The 27,044-nt window shown below is 40.0% G+C and overlaps 1 protein-coding gene across 1 annotated transcript; it reads right to left on the bottom strand.

Moving 5' to 3' along the window:
* Positions 1-1,983: 1,983 nt before the first annotated feature.
* On the bottom strand, positions 1,984-26,158 carry YAF2 (YY1 associated factor 2). Its single transcript, XM_079994425.1, has 4 exons — positions 25,867-26,158; positions 25,322-25,447; positions 4,842-4,994; positions 1,984-3,748 (listed from the first exon to the last, which is right to left on the bottom strand). The coding sequence occupies exons 1-4, from the start codon at positions 25,890-25,892 to the stop codon at positions 3,511-3,513; spliced, it is 543 nt and encodes a 180-aa protein (XP_079850551.1). The 5' UTR covers positions 25,893-26,158; the 3' UTR covers positions 1,984-3,510.
* Between the last annotated feature and the right edge of the window lie 886 nt (positions 26,159-27,044).

Below are 27,044 nucleotides of genomic sequence, written 5' to 3'. Positions count from 1 at the left end.
GGGGAAATAAAGAAAAAAAATTATTCCCCCCCCCCCCAGGCGTGGGGCTGGGGAAGCCCAAGCTTCCCCAGCCCCCAGAACAGGCTGCTATCCGCAAGCCTTGGGAGCCCGGCAGGAACTTCCGCCGGGCCCTCCAGGCTTGCGGATATCTGCCCGAAGCCCGGGGTGCGAGAGGGGTCGGTGTGCACCGACCCCTCTCGCTCTCCAGGCTTCAGCGAAAGCCTGCATTCGCCCCATAGGACGCACACACATTTCCCCTTCATTTTTGGAAGGGGAAAAGTGCGTCCTATAGGGCGAAAAATACGGTATATTTTGTTTTAACTAGAATTTTTTCAAACACTTAAGTAGCTATCATACTACTTATTTTACCTTTTACCATGAACATTATCTAACACAATTTATTTATCTATACAGTCGTTCCTTGGATGGATTCCATTCGACTTCCAAAACATTCAAAAACCAAATCGCAGCTTCTGATTGACTGCAGGAAGCTCCTACAGCCAGTCAGAAGCTGCGGAAGCCCCACTGGACATTTGGGTTCCAGAAGAACGTTTGCTAACTGGAACAATCACTTCCAGGTTTGGGAGCCAAAACGTTCAAGCTTCAGGGCGTTTGAAAACCAAGATACGACTGTATAAAAAAAACAAACCTTTGCCAATATTTAGGAGGAAATGAATTGTTTACATTGCTCCCACATAAAAAAAACACCAATGTTTTTTTACCTGTACTTTAAAGCCATTAAAACCCAAACAGAGAATGCCTATTTCATAGCACAGTATTTTAACCAACAGTCTATGTCAGCAGTAGTCCATTTGAAAACAACACCCTGTTATTAAAATTAGATTTTAAGACAGCAACACCAAGAAATGAGTTATGCAAGTTTTAGATATCACATCAGACTTTCATTTTATGCAACTAACTATATTTCACAACTAACATTGTACAAAATAGATAGTACCATTGTGCCTGTAGAAGTACTGCAGTTAAAAACAGAAATAAAATACAATACTACAAGAAACCAGCAAACATCACAATTGTCAGGGGCTACAAAATTCCATTGTTCTAGCTGAAATATTAAGCATACGTATTTAATATTTTGGGGTTAGATTTACTACCAAAGATCCCATCTAATTTTTCACATTGGTTCACAAAATAAATATTTTCAATTAATGATGGTTTCCCCTGTAACAATACTCCAATGGATTTTGTACCAAATCTGATCCAACAACAATAAAAACGCTAACAACCTAATCCTATGTATATCTTCTCAGAAGTAACTTCCACTGAGCTGAAATGGGCTTACTCCCAGCTAAGTGTGCACAGGATTACATCTTAAAATATGCCAGACATCCTCTTGTAACTTTGTTCTTCCAGGACACTTACTGATGTAAGCCCCAAAGTAAAGCAATATATGGGGTGGGAGTTTTTGCTGTTGAATCAGTCTATTAAGCTTTTGCAGATGCAGAGCCCTGAGCACAACATGTTTGGAGAGGTACAAGCTAGGATGTTTTCACAACTGATGCTAAAACACCTTCACCTTTGTAAAGTGCAATTCTAAGTATGTTTACTCCAAAGTAAATTCCACTCAATATAATGGTCCTTACTCCTTAATAAGTGTGTTTAGGACTACAGTCTCAGATAAGTATAAAAGCTCAAGATTGTGCTCATGGGTTTTAATCCTATAAATACTTACCTGGGAGTAAGTCCCATTGAATTCAGTGGGACATGTCTAAGTTGACATGCACAGGATCCCACTGTCAATTTATAACGCATCACTTCCAAATAGTTAGTACGCCATACAAGTGGGAAAGAATCAGAATGTACATTGTCATCAGTGGATGTCCATTTGATGGGCAAAGTCATGAATAAAAACACCCTTAGAATTACAAACCATGTCCCCTCCCATTCTACAGTTCTAATGCAAGATTAATTAATTTGTGCACCAAAACATTTAACTGATTGTAAACAAAATGGCAAAACCTATACTCATAAAAATATTTTATTGGAAAGTTTACATAATACCGACTGGGACTGTAAATCTTGTTCTGTATCTATATATTGCTAAATGCATAAATGTTCACAACTATGTCAAAAACAAAGAACTGCATTTTTCCTATGATTTGCTCTATAATATTTAATAAAGGATTTTTGTTTTTCAAAGCAAAAGGCTGATATAGGAACAAATGTTATATACACACACTACTTGCTTATTTATTCACTCTGGTGCAACATTTAATATCACTGGCTTGGATCCAAAAGGCTGCACAGGGAGTATCCACACACATACACAGAATGGCTTCCAAGGCTTACCACCTTTCATCTACAGTCCCCTGCACCACCCATTCCCAAGGCTCCAGAGAACTTTGGGAAAGGGATCCGTTGCAGTGCATGAGCTATGGCTGGAGAAGAAAATGGAAACTGCAAGCCTGCATTAAAACTCTTCTATAAACTTAAGGCTGCAATCTTATATGCACTATCTGGAAGTAAGTCTCACTGAACTCATTGGGATTTACTTCTGAGTAGACATGTACAGGATTGCAATGTAAAGCCTCTTTGGATCCCAGCCTCTAGCTGAACTGATATATCACTATAACACTGAGCAAGTCTGGGAGAAGGAAAGAATAAGCCAAATGAGAAGATTATCACGTTTTGGATGTATCAACAGCAGTTAGATATTAAAATCTAGATTTAAAAAGAAAACAAAACAGAAAATGCCTAATAATTTGAGAACAAATTTCTGTTCAATAACATAGAATACCAGTGTATAAGGACAAGGTAGTACTATACTTGAGTTATAAAGCTAAACAATTAATGCTTGTAACAGATTTACTTATTTTTCCCTTGTAAACATTACAATAAATGTTCTAAATGTGTGAGGGAAATATTGGAGAAGCCAGCAACATAATTCAGTAACAGTAATCTAGTAAAATGTGTCAGACATTGGCAAAAATTCATACAAATGTTTTTTTTTATTTAATAACATTTTTCCTATTCAACCACACCAAGTACCAGCAGGTGTTTTAAAGATAATCATTACGAAAAGTCTTTTGCAGCAATAGTTGATTAAGTTGATCTTTGACTTGCATACATATAACTATGTTTCACAATTCTCAAATAATACATATTTAGGCAGCTTGAACTATGTTATAAAAAAATTCAATTCAGTACATGCCAATAGTATAGAATCCAAGAGTTGTGTTAGAATTCACTAAACTAAAGGTGAAAATGGACTTACCAGTAACACTGCATCAAGAACATTCAAACCACATTTTCATGGCACCTTTGTATATGAAGATTAAAAAGTCATCTGAAAAGGTTTTGTAGATTGCAATGAAATTTAATTTCACTGCTGCACTTGTTTTGTATAAAACTGCATAAATCATATTTGAGTAAACATACAAATCGTGCACTGTGGATAACAAGTCATGAAAATGTGGTAACTGTTGGCAGAAGTTGTGTACATTTGCAAGTTTGGAGAGGAAAGACTAAAGAAACTGGAGTAAATAAACTTTAATGAGATTCTCCATTCAGTGATGAGGCTTCTCCTCTCGGGGAAGACGACCTGGACATTCCTCTCTCTGTATTGTCAGAACTAGAACCGCTCTGGCTGTGCTGATCTGCAGAAGCTGCACTGGAAGCAGGTGGTGACTTTGTTTTTTCCTTAAAGTCTGTAATAATGACTGTCAGATCACCAACAGTAACTTCCAAGTGTTGGGCGCTACTTCGATCCACATTTTTCAACCTGGGCCTAGAGTAATATAAATAATCAAGGAGGTAATTCAGAAATCACCTGAATCTCTTATGTTAAGGTTATATTTGAAGCTCAAACATATGTTAAGAAGCTGCCATATTCGAAATCGCATCATTGGTCCACTATGGGATGACATTTTTTAAACTTAATCTGACAGCAGTTCTCCAAGATAATAGATGGTTCTCAGAGACCTTGGATTGTATCCAACACTGAACAAGTGGCATTCCACTTGCTCAGTGGGACTTCCCTTTCCTCTTCCCGTATTCCCCCAAAGTCTATTCCAGAGGGTCCCCCAAAATCCTCTATGGATTTAAAGGGCAACACCAGCGCTTCATATAGATGCTGTATGCTCCCTTTGGCAAGCTCCAGAGAAGAGTCTGGCCACTGCATTCTGGACCAGCTGAGGTTCCGTGGAACTCATCAAAGTCAGCTTACATAGAGTGCTTCAAATGAGTTATGGCAGCACCATAGTGGCAAAATCCTCATTGTGTAGGAAATTTTAAAGCCAGTACATTATGTCTAGCTGGAAAAGTATGCTCCTCTCTACTATCACAACCTGCAATTCAAGCTACAGCAATTGGGGGAGTGCAATCCTGTTCCCAACAAGCTGCAATCTGAGGCCAATTAAAATGTGTAAATGGTGAAATCTCCGAATTTTGTTCCCTTTGTGTCCTACTTTCCACTTTGCTGAAATGCTTCTCACTATTAAAAGACAGACTTTCATGACCAGAATTTTGAGAGGAGGTAAAAATGCTGGTACCAGATTTTTCTAGAAATCAGGGTATATAATTATTATTATTTATTAAATTTATATCCTGGTCTTCATCTGAAGATCTCAGGTGCCATTTTAAAAAAATATAGATACAGGAACGATGTGCTCAGCAACATATGAACATAGATACAGGTATATATTAGGCCCTTTCTGAAGATACACACTTTCCTGTGGTTTGATTCAATCTAACAGCAGAGTACGTAAACATTGCAACTATGTGGGTAGGGATCATTGTGTGACTCTTTACCCTTTTCTAAGAATTTTGCAGAGATTATCTCATTTTGTTCTCTAAGTAACAGAAAAAGTACCAAAGTTTACCTTGTTTTCTTGTGACTGTTCTTTTTGCTAGTCGTTTCCTTTTCACTTTTTTCTTTTTCTACTTTGTCTTTTTTCTCTTTCTTTGATTGTGTAGGGGGCACAAATTGCTGCGTAACCTGTTGTGCAACCAGTTGAGAGACAGGTCGAGGTTTCCTATGTGTAAATGGATGAGAGAAATTAAACTCCCGGGCATCAGTAAATGCAGTAAATTTCTGCACGAAAATTTTTTTTTGTAAATTGATCACAGTTAACAATACACCCATTCCACACAGAACCCTATTTAGATTTGTGAATGTAGGCTTCATTTTCTAAAGAACAACTAAATACACTTTGAAGTTCTTGAAACAGTGAAGCCTCTCCTCCCCAACAACTTCCACTGGCACAAAAGTGTGTAGCACAAAAGTATTTTTAGTCTAACTAGACTAAAATATAATGCACACAGGAAGAAAGGAAGGTGTGTTGTACAGTGGTGCCCCGCAAGACGAATGCCTCGCAAGACGAAAAACCCGCTAGACGAAAGGGTTTTCTGTTTTTCGAGGCGCTTTTCTGTTTTTCGAGGGCGATTTTTTTCGCCCCCCCTCCTTTTTCTAAGCCGCTAAGCCGCTAATAGCTGCTTAGCCGCTAATAGCGCTAATCCGCTAAGCGGCTAATAGGGTTGCTTCGCAAGACGAAAAAACCGCAAGACGAAGAGACTCGCGGAACGGATTCTTTTCATCTTGCGAGGCACCACTGTATCAGTCAGACCATGATTTAGCTCTGCATTTTCAAGACAGGATACAGCTCTCTAGAGGTTTCAGGCATGAGCCATTTCCAGCCCTATCCAAACAAAAAACAAAAAAACCCAGGGATTGAATCGGGGACCCTTTGCATTTGAAGCATGTATTCTATCCACTGAGCTATGGCCCTTCCCCAAGTCCCAGGAAAATTTCTTAAAAAGAAAATATTATCCCATCAGTGACCTTAAGATTTCTATTGAAGGGTATCCAGTTGCGAAACTCTAAGGCTTTTTGATAAAACCTCTGTGCGCTAAAGTGGATATGGCAACTTCACAATCTCATGCACACACGGGATACATGCACACACAGCCCCCTTCTACAGCTGATCCATGCAGATAAGATAAGGATGGGTTTTCCATCAAATGGCTGACTGATGACTAGATAGGGGATAGTCTGCATGCCTGCTGGGCAGAAAGATCTTATCGACTTCTCCACCCACTTCTATGGCGGTGTCTACTACTGTGTCTACTACTATTAGATTTACCTGGAAATTATTTTTATTTCAATATGTAAAAATATTTGCAGAAATGACAACTCATTAACATTCAGGTACAGCAAGCTGTTAACACACTAATTTTAAAATTCCTAAGGAACCATGTATGACATACATACATCCTAGGAACAATCATCTGAAAATTGTTAATGACAACTTTTAAACTGCTCAAATTGACTGGTATTTTATCCATATCAGTTGTACTTATTTATTAACTGCAATTATATAGCTACCATATAACAGGTGTTCTTTGGGCAGCTCACAAACAAATAAGTAATATAAAACTATAGGGTTGTATAAACTGAGTGCTACTCAAAATAGCTGAACTGAAACCAGTAGTCTGCATCCAATGGTGCTGCTCAACTGACAGTAAAGTTTTCATGGAGGGATGAGGATGGGAAGCATTTTCAGCAACGCCGCTTCCCACTGCACTCCCCTCCTGCCCTAGCCTTCTCTAAATCTGTTCCAGAAAGTTAGGAGACCCTTCAGAGCAGAGTAAGAGAAGACAGAAGGCTGCAGAGAATTTCTGAAAATCGCACGCATTGGTAAGAGCTTAAATGCCAGCTGACAACACCTTTCATACAACACTAAGGATTTTAGTTTGTCATTTCCACTGATTTCAATACAACCTATCACAGGTTAATTTTAAAAGACAACTCAAATGATACGTCTTACATATTTTTTGGAAATTCAATTTTTTACATAAAATTTCACTGAATTAAAAAAGCAAACTACAAAAAGTTGCCGAAGTATTTCTTAGAAACTAGTCATTTAAGCTTACTTAACGCGGGTGGCACTGTGGTCTAAACCACTGAGCCTCTTGGGCTTGCCGATCGGAAGGTCGGCGGTTCGAATCCCCGCAACGGAGTGAGCTCCCGTTGCTCTGTCTCAGCTCCTGCCAACCTAGTAGTTCGAAAGCAAGATAAATAGGTACTGCTGTGGCAGGAAGGTAAATGGTGTTTCCATACACTCTGGTTTCTGTCACAGTGTTCCGTTGTGCCAGAAGTGGTTTAGTCATGCTGGCCACATGACATGGAAAGCTGTCTGTGGACAAACGCTGGCTCCCTTGTCCTGAAAGTGAGATGAGCGCCGCAACCCCATAGTCGCCTTTGACTGAACTTAACCGTCCAGGGGTCCTTTACATTTTACTTAACACAGATTCTCTAACCAACAAAACTGAAGTAAAGAGTATTCTAATTTGTAGGTTCACACTTTTAGGCATACAGTGATAAATTCATTCATGCCCTGGACAAGATAAAGCAATTGGCAAATTTAAAAAATAAAATAAAATCATCGAGGCAGTGAAGACTGCCCCAATCCTAAACAAGCAAACTAGCATGTTTGCTTGGAAAACCAGAGGAACATTGTTGCAATCCCAGCAAAATATAATTTTTCTCAACAATAGTGTAAAATTTAGGTTCATCCTATCTAAATAATGTATGTATTGCCACAGCATGTTTTAAGATTGGGCTATGGCTTTCCTGTAAAGGAAAAAGAAAAGAATAAAACATTATCTAGCTAATTAAAAGACTTTAAACAATATGCATATATAAAAGGAATACTTATCACAAATGTACAATAGTAATGTATTCTAAATAGCATCATAAAAAACTGTATGTACTCAAATGTTTTATTAAATATCTAAAAGGATGATGGAATAAATTATTAATAACTGAATGATAGCAAAATAGACCTTGTAAACAATATTTGTATTACACCTCTTTTTACCAATCTTATTCAAAACAAAAGAAGCAAAATTTTGGCAAAATTGCTGTTTTACTCCAGATGTGTTAATGTGGGGCATGGAAAGTAGTTCTTAGGGTTAAGATCCATTTTTATATATAATATTTTTTATTATTTTTCAAAATTAAACATTATCATCACATAAATATAAAAAGAGAAAATAAACCAAAAAAGGAAGATAATAAAAGTCAGAAAAAAGGGAAATAAAACATTTTCACACCGTAATAAATTCAAATTTTGGGATTACATACGATCCCTCAACTTCCCCCCACTCCCTCCCCTGGTTCTTTTGTATTATCTTAATTTAAACATGTCAAAAATTTCTTTATCTTTAATAATTTCTGAATTTAAACATTCTCCTTAATATTACAAGTATTTTTTTTAAAAAAAACCTGCTACTGTATTAACGTCCTTACAATGCTTTTGTAAATATGCAATAAACATTTTCCATTCTTTTTTATATTTGTTGTTGTCTTGATTTCTAAGTCTTCCAGTTAATTTAGCCATTTTGGCATATTCCATTAATTTAAGTTGCCAATCTTCTTTAGCAGGGACTTGTTCTTCTTTCCAGTGTTGGGCTAACAATATCCGTGGGGCTGTTGTTGCATACATGAACAAATTATTGTATTCTTTCGGTATATTCATTCCTGTAATACCTATTAAAAATGCTTCTGGTTTTTTAACAAAAGTTATTTTAAACATTTTTTTTCAATTCATTGTAAATCATGAATATAAAATGTTTTGGGGAAATGATTTACAGGGTTAAGATCAATTTAAAGCAAAAATTGAACACAAGTTTAATTTTCTAAACAATGGAATACAAACTGAATCTATTAATAGAGCATAAGATGTTACTGCTAAGTGACCCTTGCAAAAAAAATTAAAAAGCCCTTCCACCCTCAAATTAATTTGCATGAAGAACCACAATCACCCACTATTCTTCTGCAAGCTCCAATAATTAATAACTATTTGGAAAAAATCTGAGGCTAGAAAATTCATATACGATCAAAAGAGATTGTCAATTCATTAAATACACCAGGCATAAACGAATACAGTAATGGTAATATTATGGAGGTAGCAGGTCACATGTCATCCCTGTGCAAGATCCACTGAAGTGAATAGCATAGGGCTTGTAAGTATTCCTTGCTAGACTACACCTTGTATCTACTGACATTTAATTAAAGTTGATTATGTATATGACTGTAATTACTAAACATCAGACTTCCTCACCCATGAGACTGGACCGTTATTACTGATTTTTTTTTCCAAAATTAGTTTTAATGATACTGATTTTTATGTTGTATCTGTTTTTATTATACTGCTTTATTGCTTTATGTTCTATTTTTGTAATCCACTTACGACTTTAGAGATGGTTTTACATAAGGCTATAAACCTGTAGTTTGAAGGCTTAAACTCACATATCTAAACAGGGCTAAATATATGTAACTGTCTATTGGATCCCAGCCTAAAATTACTCAAGTACTGTATGGATTGTATCCCTTGGGGATGGTAAGGATTCCATCAGCAGAATGGAGAAGGGTGCGATTCTCAGCAATCCCCCTTACCACTTTCTGCTGTGTCCTGGAAGGTCCCCCACCCTCTGCAGAAGACTTAGGGGTCTACAAGCTACAAGTGAAATAGCTGAAAATTGCTTCTCTATTAAACTGATTGAAACCTTGCCACCAGCTGACTGACAGCATAAGATAAAACATCTTATTTCAATTTCTATGGAAAAGCCTGTTCTAATTTCTGAAAGCCGCTTTGCCATTTATCTATTTATTTGTTTTTGGCACTATGCAGACTACTTTTTGAAATTTTTATTGGCATGCTAAAAATTGCTTTACATCAGTTCTTAGCCAAACATGTGGGACTAAGTTCATTTCATTAGTCTTAAGGAAACTTAATCATATTTAAAGATTATAAGAATCATTGTTATTGAAATTAGCTACCTTGCACAAGCTGCTGTGAAGATGTGTGGAAATATGTATGGACTGTATTATGCGATTTCCACCACTGAAAACCAACCAGAGGAGAAATGGTCTGGGTTACTAGCAGATATTTGCAGGCACCTATGGTGGGAAAAAAGAGAAGGCTGAACAGAGCTGGTGTTTCCACACTGCATCTGCTGAAAAGCTTCTGACAACCAGTGCAAACTGATTACAGTTCACATTCATTGCCAATGCCTACTGCACTAAACGACTATAGCAGGATGTATACGGCTTTCTGTACTACTGCTCAGCAGTGCTTGCCAGTACAGATTCTAGAATACTGCTAATTGGAAGGACAGGCTTTGCATGCACAACCACTGGATTTTAGTTTCTTTTTAAAATCATTTTATTAATGAGATTTTTATATACAGACATTTTTCTTGTAATTGTAAAAGTGAGCTTAAGCACCTGAATAACCAGATTTGAAGTTGGCTGAAAAGCAAATGACATACATGTCACCTTTGATCCCTGGCCCAGAGTGTCCCTTGTTTAAAGCTCCACTTTAAAACAGCTTGAAAAACAAGCTATGTCCTTGATTTACTCTATTTCCCAGAAAAGCAGTTAAGGATACATTCTCATTATTACATGTTTATAGTAGTTATCACTAGCAAGAGCTGCAGCTTGCAAAGTTTTAATAATGTGTTTTATTTCTCACTCTAATGTTCAGTAAGTTTGTCTAAATGAACCCACATTATAAAATGAGACACTATCTTGTACTCCATTACCTTGTAAAAGTACAGCAGCATGACCTTGGTCAAAAACAAGAGTGGTGATATGTATAGGAAGCACACCAGTGGAAATGAGATTCAGTTACTTCCTCTGCCTCACTCAGGGAACATTGCCCTAGGACAGACTAACAGACACACACATACACACAGAATATGCCTGGTCAGTTTAATTGCTAACAGTCATTTCGGCTGTTCTTAGCATAAATTAAAAGAATGAGAAAACCGACTAAGCTGCTAGGAAAACACAGAATAGCAAAAGACAGTTAAGGAAAAGAAAACATAGTAAGAGCTAGCAAGAGGTTTGTATTTGTGATCTGAATTACTTGGAGTAAGTGTTAGGTAACAACTGAATACAGCTGTAGGGTGTTCAAATAAAATAACCAATTTGGAAGCTAGTGCACAGGATTATTTCTTGGCAACTTGCACGGAAAACTCAAGTTCTATTTAGAACTTTGTTCTGATATCTTCTAAGTCCTAAAACATAATCCACTTTTTATTGCTGAACACTTTGAAAATATAGAGCAATTTCCTTTCTATATTCCTCGTCTTAAATTTTGAGTATCTTCCTGGAAGCCTCATTGCAGAATAACACAAATAATGTAGACTTTAACTGCAATATTTTGGAAATCTGTAACTAACTCTTTATTTTTCAAAACAATGAATACTAGCTGGCTACAATGGTATCTCGGGTTAAGTACCTAATTCATTCGGGAGGCCCGTTCTTAACCTGAATCTGTTCTTAACCTGAAGCACCACTTTAGCTAATGGGTCTCCTGCTGCCGCTGCGCCACTGAAGCATGATTTCTGTTCTCATCCTGAAGCAAAGTTCTTAACCCGAGATATTATTTCTGGGTTAGCGGAGTCTGTAACCTAAAGCATATGTAACCTGAAGCATATGTAACCCGAGGTACCTCTGTATATGCATTCAGCAGCTGAGTTGTTTAGTAGCCTGTAATGCCTATGGGGCATAAAAACACAGCAACACCTAGTTAATGCCATGCTATTACACAATCTAAGAGACTATCAGCAGAGATCCTGTAGAGGAGACTAATTCAGCACAGGGCCACTAGAAGGATACTAAAGAATAGCACATCTGAAAGAGGGCTATAAAGTGCAGCACTGTCCTATTTTCTTGCCTTCTGAGGAAAAAGCCCAGGAACCTCCCAATTTACATGATATAAGTGGGTTAGAAACTCAAGAAGCACACCCTTCAACTAGAACCGTTCCTATGACCCCTTCATATTATTATATAATGCCTATCCCTATTTCCAGGGATGAAGGCATGCCATTTTTTTACCTTGTTACCCTAGCCTTTAGTTTCCTAAAGTGGGAATTTCAGGTGTATATTGTGTGTGTGGATGTTTCTGCTTTTAGGCCAGTCTTTCCTTGTATTTGTAGTTAATTTCTCTCCCCCTGCTCCCTTTCTTTGCATTACTAACAATACTTATTCATTTATTTGCAAGATAGATGATACTTCCTGCATGTGGTAAGGTCTGATTGCACCCGAAAATCAGAGTTCAATTTTCATTCCTGGGAAAATCTAGGGCACAGTTCACCAACCCGGCCCCCAAAGGCTTTCATTGTTGTCCCTAAGCAGGTGCCCCCGACTCCCTGATTTTTTTTTAAAGGTAGATCTCTAGCCTGCTTAGGAAGAAAGTTATGGGGCAAGACGGTCAGGACCTTTCAAGCAATTTCTGTGAAGTGAGTGTGAGCATGGTGTGGCCACCTTTGTATTTTCTCTGATTCTGAGGAACACTCGCTGTTGCTATTAGGCAGCATCACCATCAGAGTGTGAGTGTGTGTGTGTTTGTGCTATTTTGTAACAATATTGTGTTATCTCTACAATCAGAAACAGTAACACATAGCTCACTTCCCATGGTAAGCATAAGATGGTTTGGGCCATCTTTCTCTCTAAGTTTGTGTTATGCCACACTCCCCTTATCAACCATTTTGTGTTATCACAAACACCCAGCGGCTTTTTTCGTGACTGTCACCCCACAGCACTCTATCAAACTTCAAGATGCGCCCACTGATCCAAAAAGGTTGGCTACGCCCAGGTTTAGGGCTTGTGTGGTCTGCCTATGAAACTGGTGTGATTAAGAATGTGGTTCATCAGTTTAGCTAGTGCTGTTTTAACTCCTATCCGGAAGGAAGGCAGCAGGTAGACTCAGGTTATCAGTCATCCAGATTGTGATATAACTAGTTTCATCACATGGTGACTCACCATATGGTCCTGAAAGAAAACTGATACATGATTATGACTTCTTTAACAAGCCAGCTAAAACCACCTGGCCAACATGAGAATCAATAGAGCAATGCCAGAACACAGAACCAACTCAGGATCCTGCATCTACTGACTGGTGTTACAGTTCCTTTCATTCTAGTTTTGTGTATACAGAGTCTGAACTAGAATGATTATATTGAGGACATAAAACAATTGACCAAATGGTATCTTAACTCTAAACAGTATACACAAGATAGCAGAAACAGTTAAACCTATACCCTAAACTTAAATTGCCAGTTTAGGTTTAAAACCTACTTGTTACTTTGGCTGTCTCTTGCTGCAGCAAAAACAGCAAACAAGGCTCTGGTAAGACACACAGCTCTTTCCTTTCTTTGGATTGCAGCCAAAAGCAAGTTACATGAGCAGTAACTCCTGTTAGTGTTAAAAGCAAGCAGTGTGAAAATACAGCATCAAACATCCTTTTATTGTCTTCTAAATGGTACCCAGAAACTAGTTTTTAGCTCCTTATTCACCGCTCCCTAGCTCCATTTTACTTTTCTTTCAAATAAAAGAAATGACTTTCTGAAGTGTGAGACAAAAAAGACTTTCATTTATATTTCCAAAATTTAGCTGCATTAAAGATCTAACATCAAAAATGTAAGATAAAAACATCTGTAGCATATGTAATATACCATGTATATTTGTTATTTGAATATTCCAGAAAATAATTTCACCAATGATTAACTAAAAGAAAAAGATTGACATTTAACAGTGCATTAGAATCCTAAAGTTGAGTAATTCTGTAGTGACCAATGTAACATTGGTAAGCTTCTTTACCTATTTTGTATTTTAGCTAATATTACTGAGCTCCAACTAACATTAAACTTTTTGTTAACTGCCTTGATCATCCCTAAAAAAATAAGCAAAAAGTATGCCACAAATTAAATGCTTTATTTTTATTGTGTTTCAAAAGCTGTGACCAATGTAACAATTTTACAACCTGAAGAATTTATAACTTAGGTGTTTTCTCTAAAGTGGGAATCAGGATTTTTCCATTTGCATCAATATATATAAAGAGCAATTATTTTATGGGCAAGTGTCAAACTTATGGTAGTGCTTATTGGAAACTGTCAAAAAAATGTTTTCTGGGAAATGAACTGTGTTCAATTTTAAGATGACCAATGTAAGATGTGAAAATTCATTGATAGGCAAGGCATCTACAAATAAATGCCTCCAAAGCAAGATTCTGTGCATCTCACACTTTACTAGGCATTCATAAGTTGCATGTTAGCATCAAGTCCATGTGGAAAGTCAAAATGCTCACAGCAACTTAGGCTTGTTATTTGTTTCTGTTCAACCTAACCTCTCTCATTTGCAGGGAAGACAAATGCCACAGAAGCCCTCCTATTTAAAAAGATGATTTCATACTAACGAATATCATATTCCATCACTTGGCTAACTAATTGCCTTTTCAATTTACCAGGCTCAAACTCAACAACTTTGCCAGATGACTTCAGCGCATCAGTGACTGCTTCTGCGCTTTATTTCTGCATAATCACATTTCCCATAGGGACATTATTCCCTGATTATTAAATAGTGTTGTGAGTTGGGGGGGGAAGGGGTAGGCTGCATGCTGAAACCCTTCTAATTCCTGGGCCCAGCAAGTGTTAAAATCTAACCTAGGATTCAAATTCCTTGGATAGTGAGGCTAACTTCCTGGTGAAATAATGGGCCATTAAAGGAACAAAGGAAGTGGCTTCGTGCCAGACAATAAATGGGTTGGCCCTTCTCCCCCAATTTGCTGATAGAAAGACAAAGGGTAGAAAGGAAAGTTGAATTATGTGAAATAGAAGCTAGAAGCAATAGTCTGGGAAACGAGAGAGATAGATGATGATGATGATGATGATGATTTATTTATACCCCACCCATCTGGCTGGGCTTCCCCAGCCACTCTGGGCGGCTTCCAACAAAATATTAAAATACAGTAATGCCTCAAACATTAAAAGCTTCCCTAAACAGGGCTGCCTTCAGATGTCTTCTAAAAGTCTGGTAGTTGTTTTTCTCTTTGACATCTGGTGGGAGGGCGTTCCACAGGGCGGGTACCACTTACCGAGAAGGCCCTCTGCCTGGTTCCCTGTAGTTTGGCTTCTCGCAATGCTTGATTTCTGCTTGAATCTCAGGCTGCAGCTTTGAAAGTAGCAAGACTCCCTTGGGGTCTTAATGCTGTGAACTCCTCCATTGTAGGCTCAGGTTGTATATATGTGTAAATTAACCATATATCATAAAGACACCGCAGTCTCCACTGTACCTCATTCTGAAGGAAACACAACCCCTGGGTAAGTGCCTGGAACCCCCCGGAACTTGCACCGCTCAGAGATTGGGATGACATGCAACAATATATTGACACATAATTATATTATCTTTCTTCTAAAAGCAGTAACATATGTTCACTCCACCCTTGCCAGACCTGTCTTTCAGACCGTAAGCTTTTTGAGGGCAGGCACATTTTTTGTGTAAAACTCTGTAAGATGCTCTACATTGCTTTGGGGGCAATCCTATGTCAAGAACCACTGTAATGAGCAACTTTGGATGCATCAGATCTCCAATGGCATTAAGCTGCCAACATTAGTTCATCCAAACATACACTTGCTTAACTTAACATTCTGACTCAGCTGAAGCTCAAGCCCACTCAGCCCAACCACATACCCTGGCTACTGGTGTACAACACTATTTTAAAGGCTTGTTTTCCCTGTGACAGACCTAGGGAGAGGAACAACAGCAGCCCCGCTGCTGAACAAAGTCTGGATCTGGTGTAACTGTACTTCAGCTTAATTTACACCAGCTTGCTTTGGGCCAGTTTCTTCTGCATAGGAATGCTCTCCTAATAATTACTACCATTTCAGAGAATAAAAGATGACAGTCCTAAAAAGAGGTTTAAATGACACCCATGTCAACACATTTATGCTAGGTAAGTTGCACCATTGTGGTGTTACATCACAAAAAAAAAAATGTTATACATAAAACACATTTCAGTTAATATCACATTTTCTTAATACCAAGAACATCAAAGTGGAGAAAAAAGTTAAAACATAGTTTTTCCTTTTCAATTGTTGGTGGAGAATGTATGTGCTGTGTGACTAATCCAACACACTCAACCAATTTAAGTTTTATTGGCCTTAGCTAGTATGATTTTGTTTGAAACTTAAAATTTATAGTCATTACACCAATGAGAAAGCAAAACTATCAATACAATCAAGTATCATTAACCTTTTCTCTGTTGTCTTGGGAGAGGTCTTTCACTGAACTTTAGGGAGGGGGAAAAGAAATATTTTGAGTTGTACATGGCACTGCTGTTGCTTTATTCACATGTAAAATGTCATTTTGAAAAACTGTTGCCAGATAATGAAACTTTCTGAAATGATATTTAAAATGATATAGAACACATTAACTATACATGAAAAATGAGTCTGCAGGTTGCCATTATCATGGAACTTCGCAGTTGTATTCTGATTTGCATTATTGTAAAATGGAGATGTAATGCAGTCACGTTTAAGGAGTTATTTCTTGATCACTATGGTTTTTAATGGATATAAAAGTCATGGCTAGCAGCCCTCATCTTTGACCATGTATTATAACCAAGCCATAACAGCTACTGTTATTTCAACTGATCCCTAGAAAAGAATATGCTAAAACTAAGTAACAGCATAAAAATAATCCACCAGTTTCTGTCAATACGTCTGTGGTTTATATGCATAATAGACTGGACATGGGAAGTTATGCTGACATAAGCCACATTCATAGGATTGCTTGGCCCATTAAAGATATCTGAAAGACCCTGGCCAGAAAAAAATAATTATCTTGATAAAGAAAGTATAAAGAATTTCATCAAACATTCTTTACCAAATTATGGAGCCTTGTCAAAGTGTGGTGACACCTTATTTCTCCAATGCACCAGTATGTTGTTGGCTAGTAAAGCTATTTTGAATGATTAGAGGCTAATTAATGTATATCTTAGGGACGCAGGTGGCGCTGTGGGTTAAAGCCTCAGCGCCTAGGACTTGCCGATCGAAAGGTCGGCGGTTCGAATCCCTGCGGCGGGGTGCGCTCCCGCTGCTCGGCCCCAGCGCCTGCCAACCTAGCAGTTCGAAAGCACCTCCGGGTGCAAGTAGATAAATAGGGACCGCTTACCAGCGGGAAGGTAAACGGTGTTTCCGTGTGCGGCTCTGGCTCACCAGAGCAGCGATGTCACGCTGGCCACGTGACCCGGAAGTGTCTCCGGACAGCGCTGGCCCCTGGCCTCTTAAGTGAGATGGGCGCACAACCCCAGAGTCTGTCAAGACTGGCCCGTACGGGTAGGGGTACCTTTACCTTTACTAATGTATATCTTGAGGCAAAGACTGTAGAATAATAATAATAAGAATAAGAATAAGAATAAGAATAATTTATTATTTGTATCCCGCCCACTCTGGGCGGCTTCCAACAAAGATTAAAAATACATTAAAATCTTCCCTGAACAGGGCTGCCTTCAGATGTCTTCTAAATGTCAGGTAGTTGTTTATCTCTTTGACATCTGATGGGAGGGCGTTCCACAGGCCGGGGTCCACTACACGATAAGAATCACTGTGATCAATATGTGTTTTGCTTTGGAGGTAAAATCTCTCACATCCGTGTTGACTACAGAGTAAGGAATGGATGCAGCTAGGACAGGTGTTGCTAAACTACAGCTTCCATCAACCCTGGTCACTAGCCATGGTTCCTGGGGTTGAAAGAAGTTATAGTTCAGTAACAGCTGGAGGGCCAAAGGTTTATATCTATATTTGAGCTAGGACATTGTTGGGTCCTGTTATGGACACATTTCAGCTTATGAAGCCTGGAATCCCTATTTGCACTGTAACCACACACTTTTGGTGTATAGTATAAACACAGATGCATAGGACTATTGCCTTCTTGTATTCTTTTATTTTCCCCACCTCTGTGTCAGACTGAGAAATGGCACAGGCAGAATAACTTCAATCTCCTGATGATCCCTTCATATAAGATTCAAGTGCTGTACTTCCTCTTCAGTGAGTAACTATCTTTTAAAGTATTTCTTACAAATTGGTGTAGAGAATTCAAGCTCTAAAATCTAAAGATTATTGCACCTGGACATGATAAGCAAGCAAGCCCAAATGATGGACACATGCTACCTCATGCTATTTTATTTGGGTCTCTGTGTATGCAAGCACACACATACATGCTCAAGGCACAATGCTGAATCTTCTATTTAGTGTAAAACAGTATCCTGGAAAGTTCAGTTTTTTAATTACTATTTTAAAACAAGTATCTAGCTATTTTGGTTTTGAGAAACAACTTGCAAACCATCCAATGGAAAAGAGACAGATAAGCAAAATGTATGTGGTTAAGCATTGGAATTTCAACACTCTTAAAATGCTCATTCTCCTTTGCTCAGGTATCTATAAACTAGCAGTAGTTAACCTGTGGTCCTAAATGTTATTTGACTGCAGTTCCCATCAACTATGTCAGTTGGTCACATTGGCTGGGGCTGTAGGCAGTTGGGAGTCCAGCATCTGGAGTGCCACAGATTAGCCATTCTTCTAAAATCCATCCTTTTTCCCCCTTCCTGCCCACCACAAATATCTAAAGTGTGACTTTCACTCACATACATGTGTGCATGTGGAGCTTTGCGGGTGGGGGGAGAATTCATTCTGCCAATGGTGTCTGTTCCACTGGTGGATGGGCACCATTCAATTTCACCCAATTTAAAACTGTAAGCTTAGTAGCAGAATAAATTAAACTGCCATGACTCTTCTGCCAGTAATGTATATCTTTGGAAGCACAGAAAACTTAAAAGCAACTGTCAAAATATACACCAATATTTTCAATGTTATTTTTTTAAATTGGGTATAAATAATGCTAAACCATAATATTCCTGGTTTTGTTGCAGGCATTGCTTCGATGTTAAAACAAAGGGAAAGTACCACCAGCTGAAATAATTTCTTGCAAAACTGAGTATTTTATTGTAGATGTATCACATCTCACAGTCTACCAAACAAAATAGAATTGCCTGAAATATAGTGTTAACGAAATATATTCCAGTGTTCCAATCTACAGGAGATATGCAAGCACAAATGGCTTCTGGCTGCAGATCTTCTTCAATGATTCTCAACTATGGGCATAAATTAGATGAGCATCGAATACTGGATGCACTGCATTGCTTTCAATAGAATGCACATCCAAATATACATCCTGTCAACATTCTGGAGCAAGTACAGCTGATGAAGGCATAAATGTTATATGAAAATTAAAAATCACTTGATTAGATTTTTCGTAACTCCCATGTTTTCATAGAACATGAGGAGAACTCTGCTGGCTTGTATCAATAGTCTTATCAAGTCCAGTGCTCTGTTCTCAACAGATGGCTTTATAAAGACAACAAGCAGTGAAATCTAAAAAGGCCCCAACATGATTATCACTGTTATTGCTGCACCTTAGATTTATTTTGTGAAAACATGAAATTACTTTATTTCTCTTCATTGATAATTATTATTGAATTTTCATGCACAAATGTTTTTACTTTTGAAAGCATACAGGGACTTTCACAATTAATCTTTATTTTACAATATTATGCAGTAAATTTCATAGTATTCATATCTGTCATATAATCTAGAACAGAGTAAATGAACACTCATAATCAGTAAACACATGTATATTAATAAATACATAATAAACTGAAACTGCAAATTTCTGAGGACTTAATTACTAACATTTCTCACCACTGAACATTTAACAGATTGCTGTGTAGCCTACTGCAATATTTGGCAGTGGTTTTACAATGCAAAGCAATGCCCTTTGGGAACCATCTGAGGCTATCACTTCCACACAGAAGGCACTTATCCTCAAAAGCACAATAGCAAGGGAATTTGTTCACTGTATCACCTGGCAGTTATGACACCATACATTTTACAGAATACCGATCTTCTCAAATCTGAACACCAAATATGGTTTCAGACCTGCAAAATCTATTTGCATTTCATTTTATTTGAATGGATAGCATGTAATGTCTTTCAAGTGCAAATTTAGAAAACGTTGTCAACATAGCTGCTAGAAACCTGATATTACATCTGTATACAGATTCACCCTAGAGCACTGCATGGCTGCCTATGTATGAATGTGAGAAGACTGTTATATATAGTTGCATGACTGACATGGACAAAAACCGGTCTTTTTGTATAAAATAGCAGCACAAGTTCTAAATGTTTTGCTTGCTTCTGAATTTATCCCTTAACATTTTATGCAAAAATTATCAATACTGTATATCTGACCATTTCTATTATTACTAAGCAATTTCCCTCCAAATTAATGAGTTTACTGAAACTCTAGGTATCACGAGTTGATATCAAATTCTATCTGTATCAAAATGTATGTATCAAATTGAAATCTCTGATATTCTAAGGACTCTGGTGACTACATAATAGTTTATCACAACTGGAATCAGTCTCACAACTCTAATGCTGCTAAATTAAGACTTTTAAAAGGAAATGATTATTGGTATCTGTCAATAATTTAAAGATGTTGCTTTTTGCATCTCTATCTAGGGAAGGATAAAGTCAGACACATATTCCTGATGCAAACAAAATTCCTGATGAAGAGCAATATACAAATTAAATAAATAAATAATATTTGTTAAATACTCTAAACCTGGGTGAGGTATAAAATAGACCACACCCACCACTTTTCAGAGTCCCACCATCCCCTACCAACTAGATGACTAGAAGTACAAGGAGTTTCCACTGAATCCTCCTTTCTGAAAAATAAAGTGAATGGGACTTCATGATCTCTGTACTTGGACTATTTAACAAATGTGTAACCAGAACATTCAGGTTTCAATGCCAGATTGGTGCCAACAGCCTTTCTTGGATAAAGTTTGGTGTGTAAGGAAGTATCACATCATTTCCATACAGTATAAGTAAATGCTAGAGGCAGCCAATGCTCATTTTCTCTTTCTAGATCCCTGACCTCTCATACTCTTTTCACCCACAAAACCACATTTCCTCTACCTCTTCTACTGAGGCCATTGCAGCAAGAGATATACTTCTGTGCCCACCAATCTGAGAGCAAATATGCATGACCTTACTATACTGTATCTGTAGTTTACAAAAATATTTTTCATGCCTTGCATAATTTAATGTTTAATTCACTATTACAAGTTAAGGTGATGGCCATGAACTCAGCTAGAGCTTAACAGGGAACAGAAAAATTGGTCTGTTAATTAGCCATGATAAATAAATGGAACATTTATATTCAGTGGCAGTATATCTCTGCTTATCAGACACTTGAGACAAAACTAAAAGAAATGATTGTAACTTAATACCTTGCTTGTAAGCTTTCAGAGGCATCTGGCTAGCTGCTGTTGGAAACAACATGCTGAACTAGATGAATCTTGATCTAATCCAGCAATGCAGTTCTTCAAAATCTGTCACTTATTCAAATATTTTAATATATCCAAGGACATAATGGGAGGAAAAGAAAAACCACTTGTGATGCAGCTGAATAGTACCAAAGGCAAGGAGGAAGCACTGTAGAATACCAGGCAGGTTTCCAGTAACCAGAAAAAAATAGTCCTTGATGCCAAAACTGCTTTATTTATGTATTTATTTTACACAGTGAGCTGCCAGCTATGATAATGGTGGAAAATATTAAGCATAGGGAAGCCAACAGAGTATACAGGTTAGAAAGATCAGGCAAACTGATGTTTTACTGAAAATTCATAATGTGGTATCCAACTAAATCATAATCAGATTAGACCCACTGAAATGAGTGGACTTAAGTTACTCATGGCTGAGCTAAGTCCATTGATTTCATTGTTCTACTCCAAGTATGGCTAGAACAGTGTTGGCCAAACTTGGGTCTCCAGCTGTTTTTGGACTACAACTCCCATCATCCCTAGCTAACAGGGCCAGTGGTCATGGATGATGGGGATTGTAGTCCCAAAACAGCTGGAAACCCAAGTTTGGCCAACACTGGGCTAGAACCACTGAAATTAGTGAATACTAATTATGCCTAAACAAGGTACAAAAATAGTAAGAGAAGGCATATAATATAAGCAGTATTAGCAAGGTTATTATGAAGACATCAACCTGAATAATTTTTTTGCTAAATCTCCACTCATTAATTTGATACACTTTGGCACAAATATTCAATATAACAATGTATGAATAAAGACATAGCTTTTATTATAAAACTGCATCCTGTAAGCCTTGATTAGTGGATGAAATCCTATGCCTTCTTACTTGAAATTAAAACCCATTAAACTCCATGTGATTTGTACAGGATCAAGATGCAGAACTGCAAGCCTGCACAGACATGTATCTCTCCCCCCCCCCCCCTCACACACACACGCAGGGTTCTCCTATGACTTTTTCAATCTGGGGGTATCAGTTCAGCATTATGGGAATTGGGCAGGGGTAGCTAACCTCTTTTGTCCCAAGGAAGCCCTCTGGCAACTACATGCCAGTGATGCAGACCCTCCTGTTGATCCATGCTGACCAGCTGTTCAGAAGGGGTTATCACCCCCTGCCTGCTTATCAACTGATCAATCTGATGACTGATGAGAGGTTGGGTGGAGAGGTTTAAAACACGCTGTCTACCATAGTGCTGTATCTTTCTCCCCCTTTTTTGGTCATTGCCAAAATTGGCAGGTCTTGGGAGAGACAAAAAATGACTGTGCCAGGAAACAGACATCCCAGATCTAGAGCTTTGGGGTTGAGTGTAATCAATGTACACATCCAGAAGATGCTTGTAAATAAGTGTATGGAGGCTAAGGACAAATGGATGGTATTAAAGAGGGCAAGACGGCTTTGGAAGGGGTTAGTATGCCTGTGATAGATGGAGTTGAAACATCCCTATCTCCTCATTTTTGGATACACCAGTAATAGCAGTAGCTAGGAAGCCATTTTTATCGTCTTCCTAGGCCTAGTCTCTTCTTGGAGAACTGAGACTTGGCTATGCTGATGCATTTTCTTGTTATGTCCAGGATTGACTACATGTAATGTATGCTACATTGGGACTACAATGTAGACTATTTTGCAGCTGATGTAGAATGCCACCACCTGCCTCTTACTGAACATTGGAAGGTGAGAGCCTATTCAGCCAGTGCTGCAGCAACTGTACCACTGCTAGCACATTCCTGGCTCAGTTCAAGGTGATGATGCTTAACTCTAAAGATCTTTGGGGCCTAAGATCCAGAGAGACTGTCTTCCCCTATATCAGCCAATGTTGCACGTACACTTAAGCGACAAGACCTTGTATACTTTCACTTCACCAATAACAGCAGCTACCAAGAGGAGGCTTTTAGCACAATTGCCCTGAGGTCCCCCCTGTTGATAGCAGAAGATGTTATTCTATCACTGCCCTGCATAAGGTTTAGAAGATATATTGTCTCTTATTATGCCTAGGTGTATTGTTTTACATTGGTTATAAATATTGTTGCTTTAAAATTATGTTTTATTTGCTCTGTGAGCCACCATGGGCAAAAGTAAAGCAGCATATAAATATTCAATTAGTAAATATGTAATCATTCATGCATATGCTTCAGTGCATTAAATCTCAGTCACTGAGGTTTAATAAACCTGTGACTTACTGGACTCATAAGTACAATACTTCCACATTTTTCCTGTAATGCTGCTGCACAAAAGACTTATTTTAGATTGTACAGAAATTTTCCAAGCAATGGAATGCATCTAACCTATAAGGGGTATGTAATAACCTAAAAAGGGTATATAATTAATTGCAAGTGGGCAAACAATATTGCTGTGAGTAAAATAAACATTTCTACATAAATAAGCCATCTCCTAACTGTTTGTCACAATTTAGTGTGACCGAAAAATAGAAACCATGACACAGTTGTGCAGATAGGACCAATCTTCATTATTAATGTCCAGGAATCACCATGGGTGGGGAATGGATTTACCTTTTCCCTCAGGAGTATCTCTGACTATAACCTTTTACATCCACTTAAATCTATGTAAATGGATTTTATTTTCCTCCAGGAAAATAAGTGTTGTATGGAGACAAAAACCTGACATCTGCCTATGTGTGGCCCAGTCCCAGAAACAGCTGCTGGGGTGGTCCTCTGACGTGAAGCATCTGCCACCATTGGAGGAAGATGAAGAGCACAGGAAAATGTGTAACTTTACCAGTATCTGTTGGAAGGTAAAGGCAGAATGTGGGAGGTGAGGATGAGAAGTGGAAAATATGTATGCTTTAATTTCCTAGACCTCACATGTAACCAATGGAAGGCCAGTGTGGATGCAAGAGTTATCTTCTTAGTCAGCACTGTGGCTCCTGTAGTCATCAACAGCCTATATACCAGGAGCTCCTGCGCAGATAGCAACTATGCTTTCAAGGTGCTGACTGAAACAGCTCCTGCCTCCGTCACTGCCTCCCAAAAATTACCAGTAAAGGCGTGTTCCCCCACCATGGTAACCCCAAAACAGTAACTGGCAACTAATCAGCTGCCATTCTACACTCCTCATTGGCAGGTACCTCCCAGGGATTCTTCCTCTCTCCTCACACATATCCCACCCAACATTAGGAAGGGCATTTTGCTATTAAGGCAAGACATGACAATGGCCCTCACTTCAGCAAAATATCAGCAAGTATGAAACAGACACGAACAACCAAGAGACTGTTTGTTGACACCCCCCTCTTGAAGTATTCTAATCCACCATGAAAAATAATTACAAAAGTCATCTTTTAAATGAGCTAACAGGGCTACACAGTGGACTATAAGCAGGCCTCAAAAAGAAAATCCAAGCCCTTATCCATTTCTGTCCTACCTTCAACAGAAGACGACTTATTTTTGCACAACAGGACAGCATTCACATTTAGTCAGTTTAAGGTTTTTTTTTATTTTTTATGTACATAGGGAATGCTACATCACCATGAGCAGGATTAAAAACAAACAGCAAACACTCCAGACATCTGCACTGTTTGTGCGAGCACAGCAAAGCAAAGCAAAGCAAAGCAACAAAAAAAAAGCTGAGGAGGGAAAGGAGCTTATTTTCTATCCCATTCCAGACTGCATGACTGGCAAATCGAACCATTGAGGGTGGTGCGAGAGAACGTGTACCTTTAAGTTCACAGAAAAGAAATTATCTCTAAGCCTTTGGGGGGGGGGGGTGAGAAAGAGACCATGTTTACTGGGCAAGGGCGGGGAGGGGAGAGGAGGAAAGGAAAGCAGACGAAGGAGGAGAGCGGAACGGAGGAGAGAGCTGGTGCCTGCAGCGCATCCACTCCCTCTCCTGTCACCCTCTCCTGAGGAAGAAGAAGGAGGGAGAGCAATAAATAATACAAATCCTGCCCTGGTGGCTATGATGGTGGCAGCAGCCTCCGGGCTCTGCTCTTCTTCCCAGCCGGCGGCCCCCGGACGCCTCTCCTCGGCCAGCCCCGCTCCCTCCCTCCCTCCCTCCCTCCTGCCTTGGGGATGCGGGTGTCACCAGCGCAGGCCTCTCTGGGCCGCTCACTCACCGGGTGGAGGTGCCCTTCCTCACATCGCACATCATGCACTTGAAGGCCTCGGCGCTGTTCCGGAAGGTGCACACGCTGCAGTCCCAATAGCCCTCGTCGGAGGACGGCTTCGGCTGCCGCTTCGGCCTAAACACCCCCCAAAAAGAGGGGGGGGGCGAGAAGAAGGAGGAGGAGAAGGAAGAGGAGGAGGAGGAGGAGAGAGGAGGAGGTTTAAGGCACAAAACAAGACATCGCTCCCTTCCCTCCCTCCCTCCCACTCGCTCGGGGCCTCGCTTCGCCCCGCCGCTTGCCAGCTAGCTACCTCTTCGCCACCGCCACCGCCGCCGCCCCCAGCGCCCGCTCACCGCCATTCGCAGCGCTGAGGGGACGCCGCCGGAGGCTTTGGCAGCAGAGGGGAGGGGGGAGAAGCGGCGGCGGCGGCGGCGGCGAACGGCAACGGCAGCCCCCCTCACAGCGCCGCCGCTTCTCCCCCTCAGCAGCAGCAGCAGCAGCGGTGGCCTGTTGCGAGTCGGCGCCCGCTTTTCCCCTCCTCCCTGGCTCCTCACCTTGTGGGGCTCTTCTTGTCTCCCATGCCGGCTCCACAGACGCGTCTCCAGCCCGGCGCGGCCCTTTGTGTATTTGTCAATAAGGAGGAGCGAGCCGAGGAAGCGGGGGGTTGGCTCTCGAGCCCAGGCAACCAAGCGAGGAGGAGGAGGAGGAGGAGCCGCCGCCGCGCACAGCGCGCGCCGCCGCCAACAACAACGGCCGTCCGCTGCTTTACTGCGGCCGACACCGCCGACTACCGCAGCCTCCAGCTGTCGGGGGAACTCCTGCCGCCGCTTCTCCTCTCCTCTCCTCTCTCTTCCACCCCCGCCCCCCCTCACGCCCTAACCTCACGCCTCTTTCTTCTCCCTCACGTGTCCCCCCGTCGCCAACCAGCGGCAGCCCGCAAGCCAGGCCAAGGCCGAGGCGCCCCAGACGGCGGTGGTGACAACCCTGAAGTCGCTCCGGCTGCGGCGGGATGAGGGGGGAGGCGAGCGAGAGGAGGCTCCGGTGCTTTGACAAGAAGACACCGCTGGCTTTTTCGTGGGCGGGCGGCCTTCCTTCCTCGCTTGCGCGCGCGCGCGCAGATAACGCCTTAGGAGTATTCCGTGGCACAAGCACAACCAGAGAAATCATAACCTTCCCTGTGTGCCGCATTCATTAGCACCGAAGGAACGGCAGCGTCCCACTTCCAACCTCAGCCGCAATCGCTGAGGTTGGAATTCGGATTGGGAATCCCCACACTTCGCTCACCATGTAAACCCAAGGTGCCTCATACCTTTGGATTCCGTGTTTTTACACTCTTCCCCCGCCCGTGGAAACTGCAGTCTTCCAGCGAGGATTTAGTGGCGGAGCCAATGGAAGTTTCTTTATTTCAAATGTTTCCAAGGCCATCGCCTCCCCGCCTCCCCCCCCCCCCCCAGGTGGCTTACAGTGGATAAACATATTAAAAGGAAGCATTAAAACGTACAATTTAAACCAAGGAAGCATTAAAACATACAATTTAAAGCCGCAGTTTAAGCTAAGTAATAGCACATTCGTTTAATAACGACCGAAGACTCCCGACGCTAAAACATTTCGGTTGAAATCCAAGGAAAGCTCTTAAAAAGCTAGCATATCCATCCATATTTCTCACAGATAATATATAGGATAGAAGCTCACAAATAATAACTATACAGTCACCACTGGAGGATCTGATTTC

The sequence above is a fragment of the Podarcis cretensis genome (genome assembly GCF_951804945.1).
Source record: "Podarcis cretensis genome assembly, chromosome: 10".
In the NCBI taxonomy this organism is placed as follows: domain Eukaryota; kingdom Metazoa; phylum Chordata; class Lepidosauria; order Squamata; family Lacertidae; genus Podarcis; species Podarcis cretensis.
The sequence above is the reverse complement of the archived record's forward strand: the minus strand, read 5'-3'. Positions and strand labels throughout refer to the sequence as shown.

Bases quoted from the DNA above. Each gene is read 5' to 3' on its own strand.
- YAF2 (XM_079994425.1), bottom strand. From the start codon at position 25,892: ATGGGAGACAAGAAGAGCCCCACAAG. The intron at 25,448-25,866 runs GTGAGGAGCCAG...GGGGGTGTTTAG, and splicing joins GACAAGAAGAGCCCCACAAG to GCCGAAGCGGCAGCCGAAGC. The intron at 4,995-25,321 runs GTGAGTGAGCGG...ATTTACACATAG, and splicing joins AGGAAGGGCACCTCCACCCG to GAAACCTCGACCTGTCTCTC.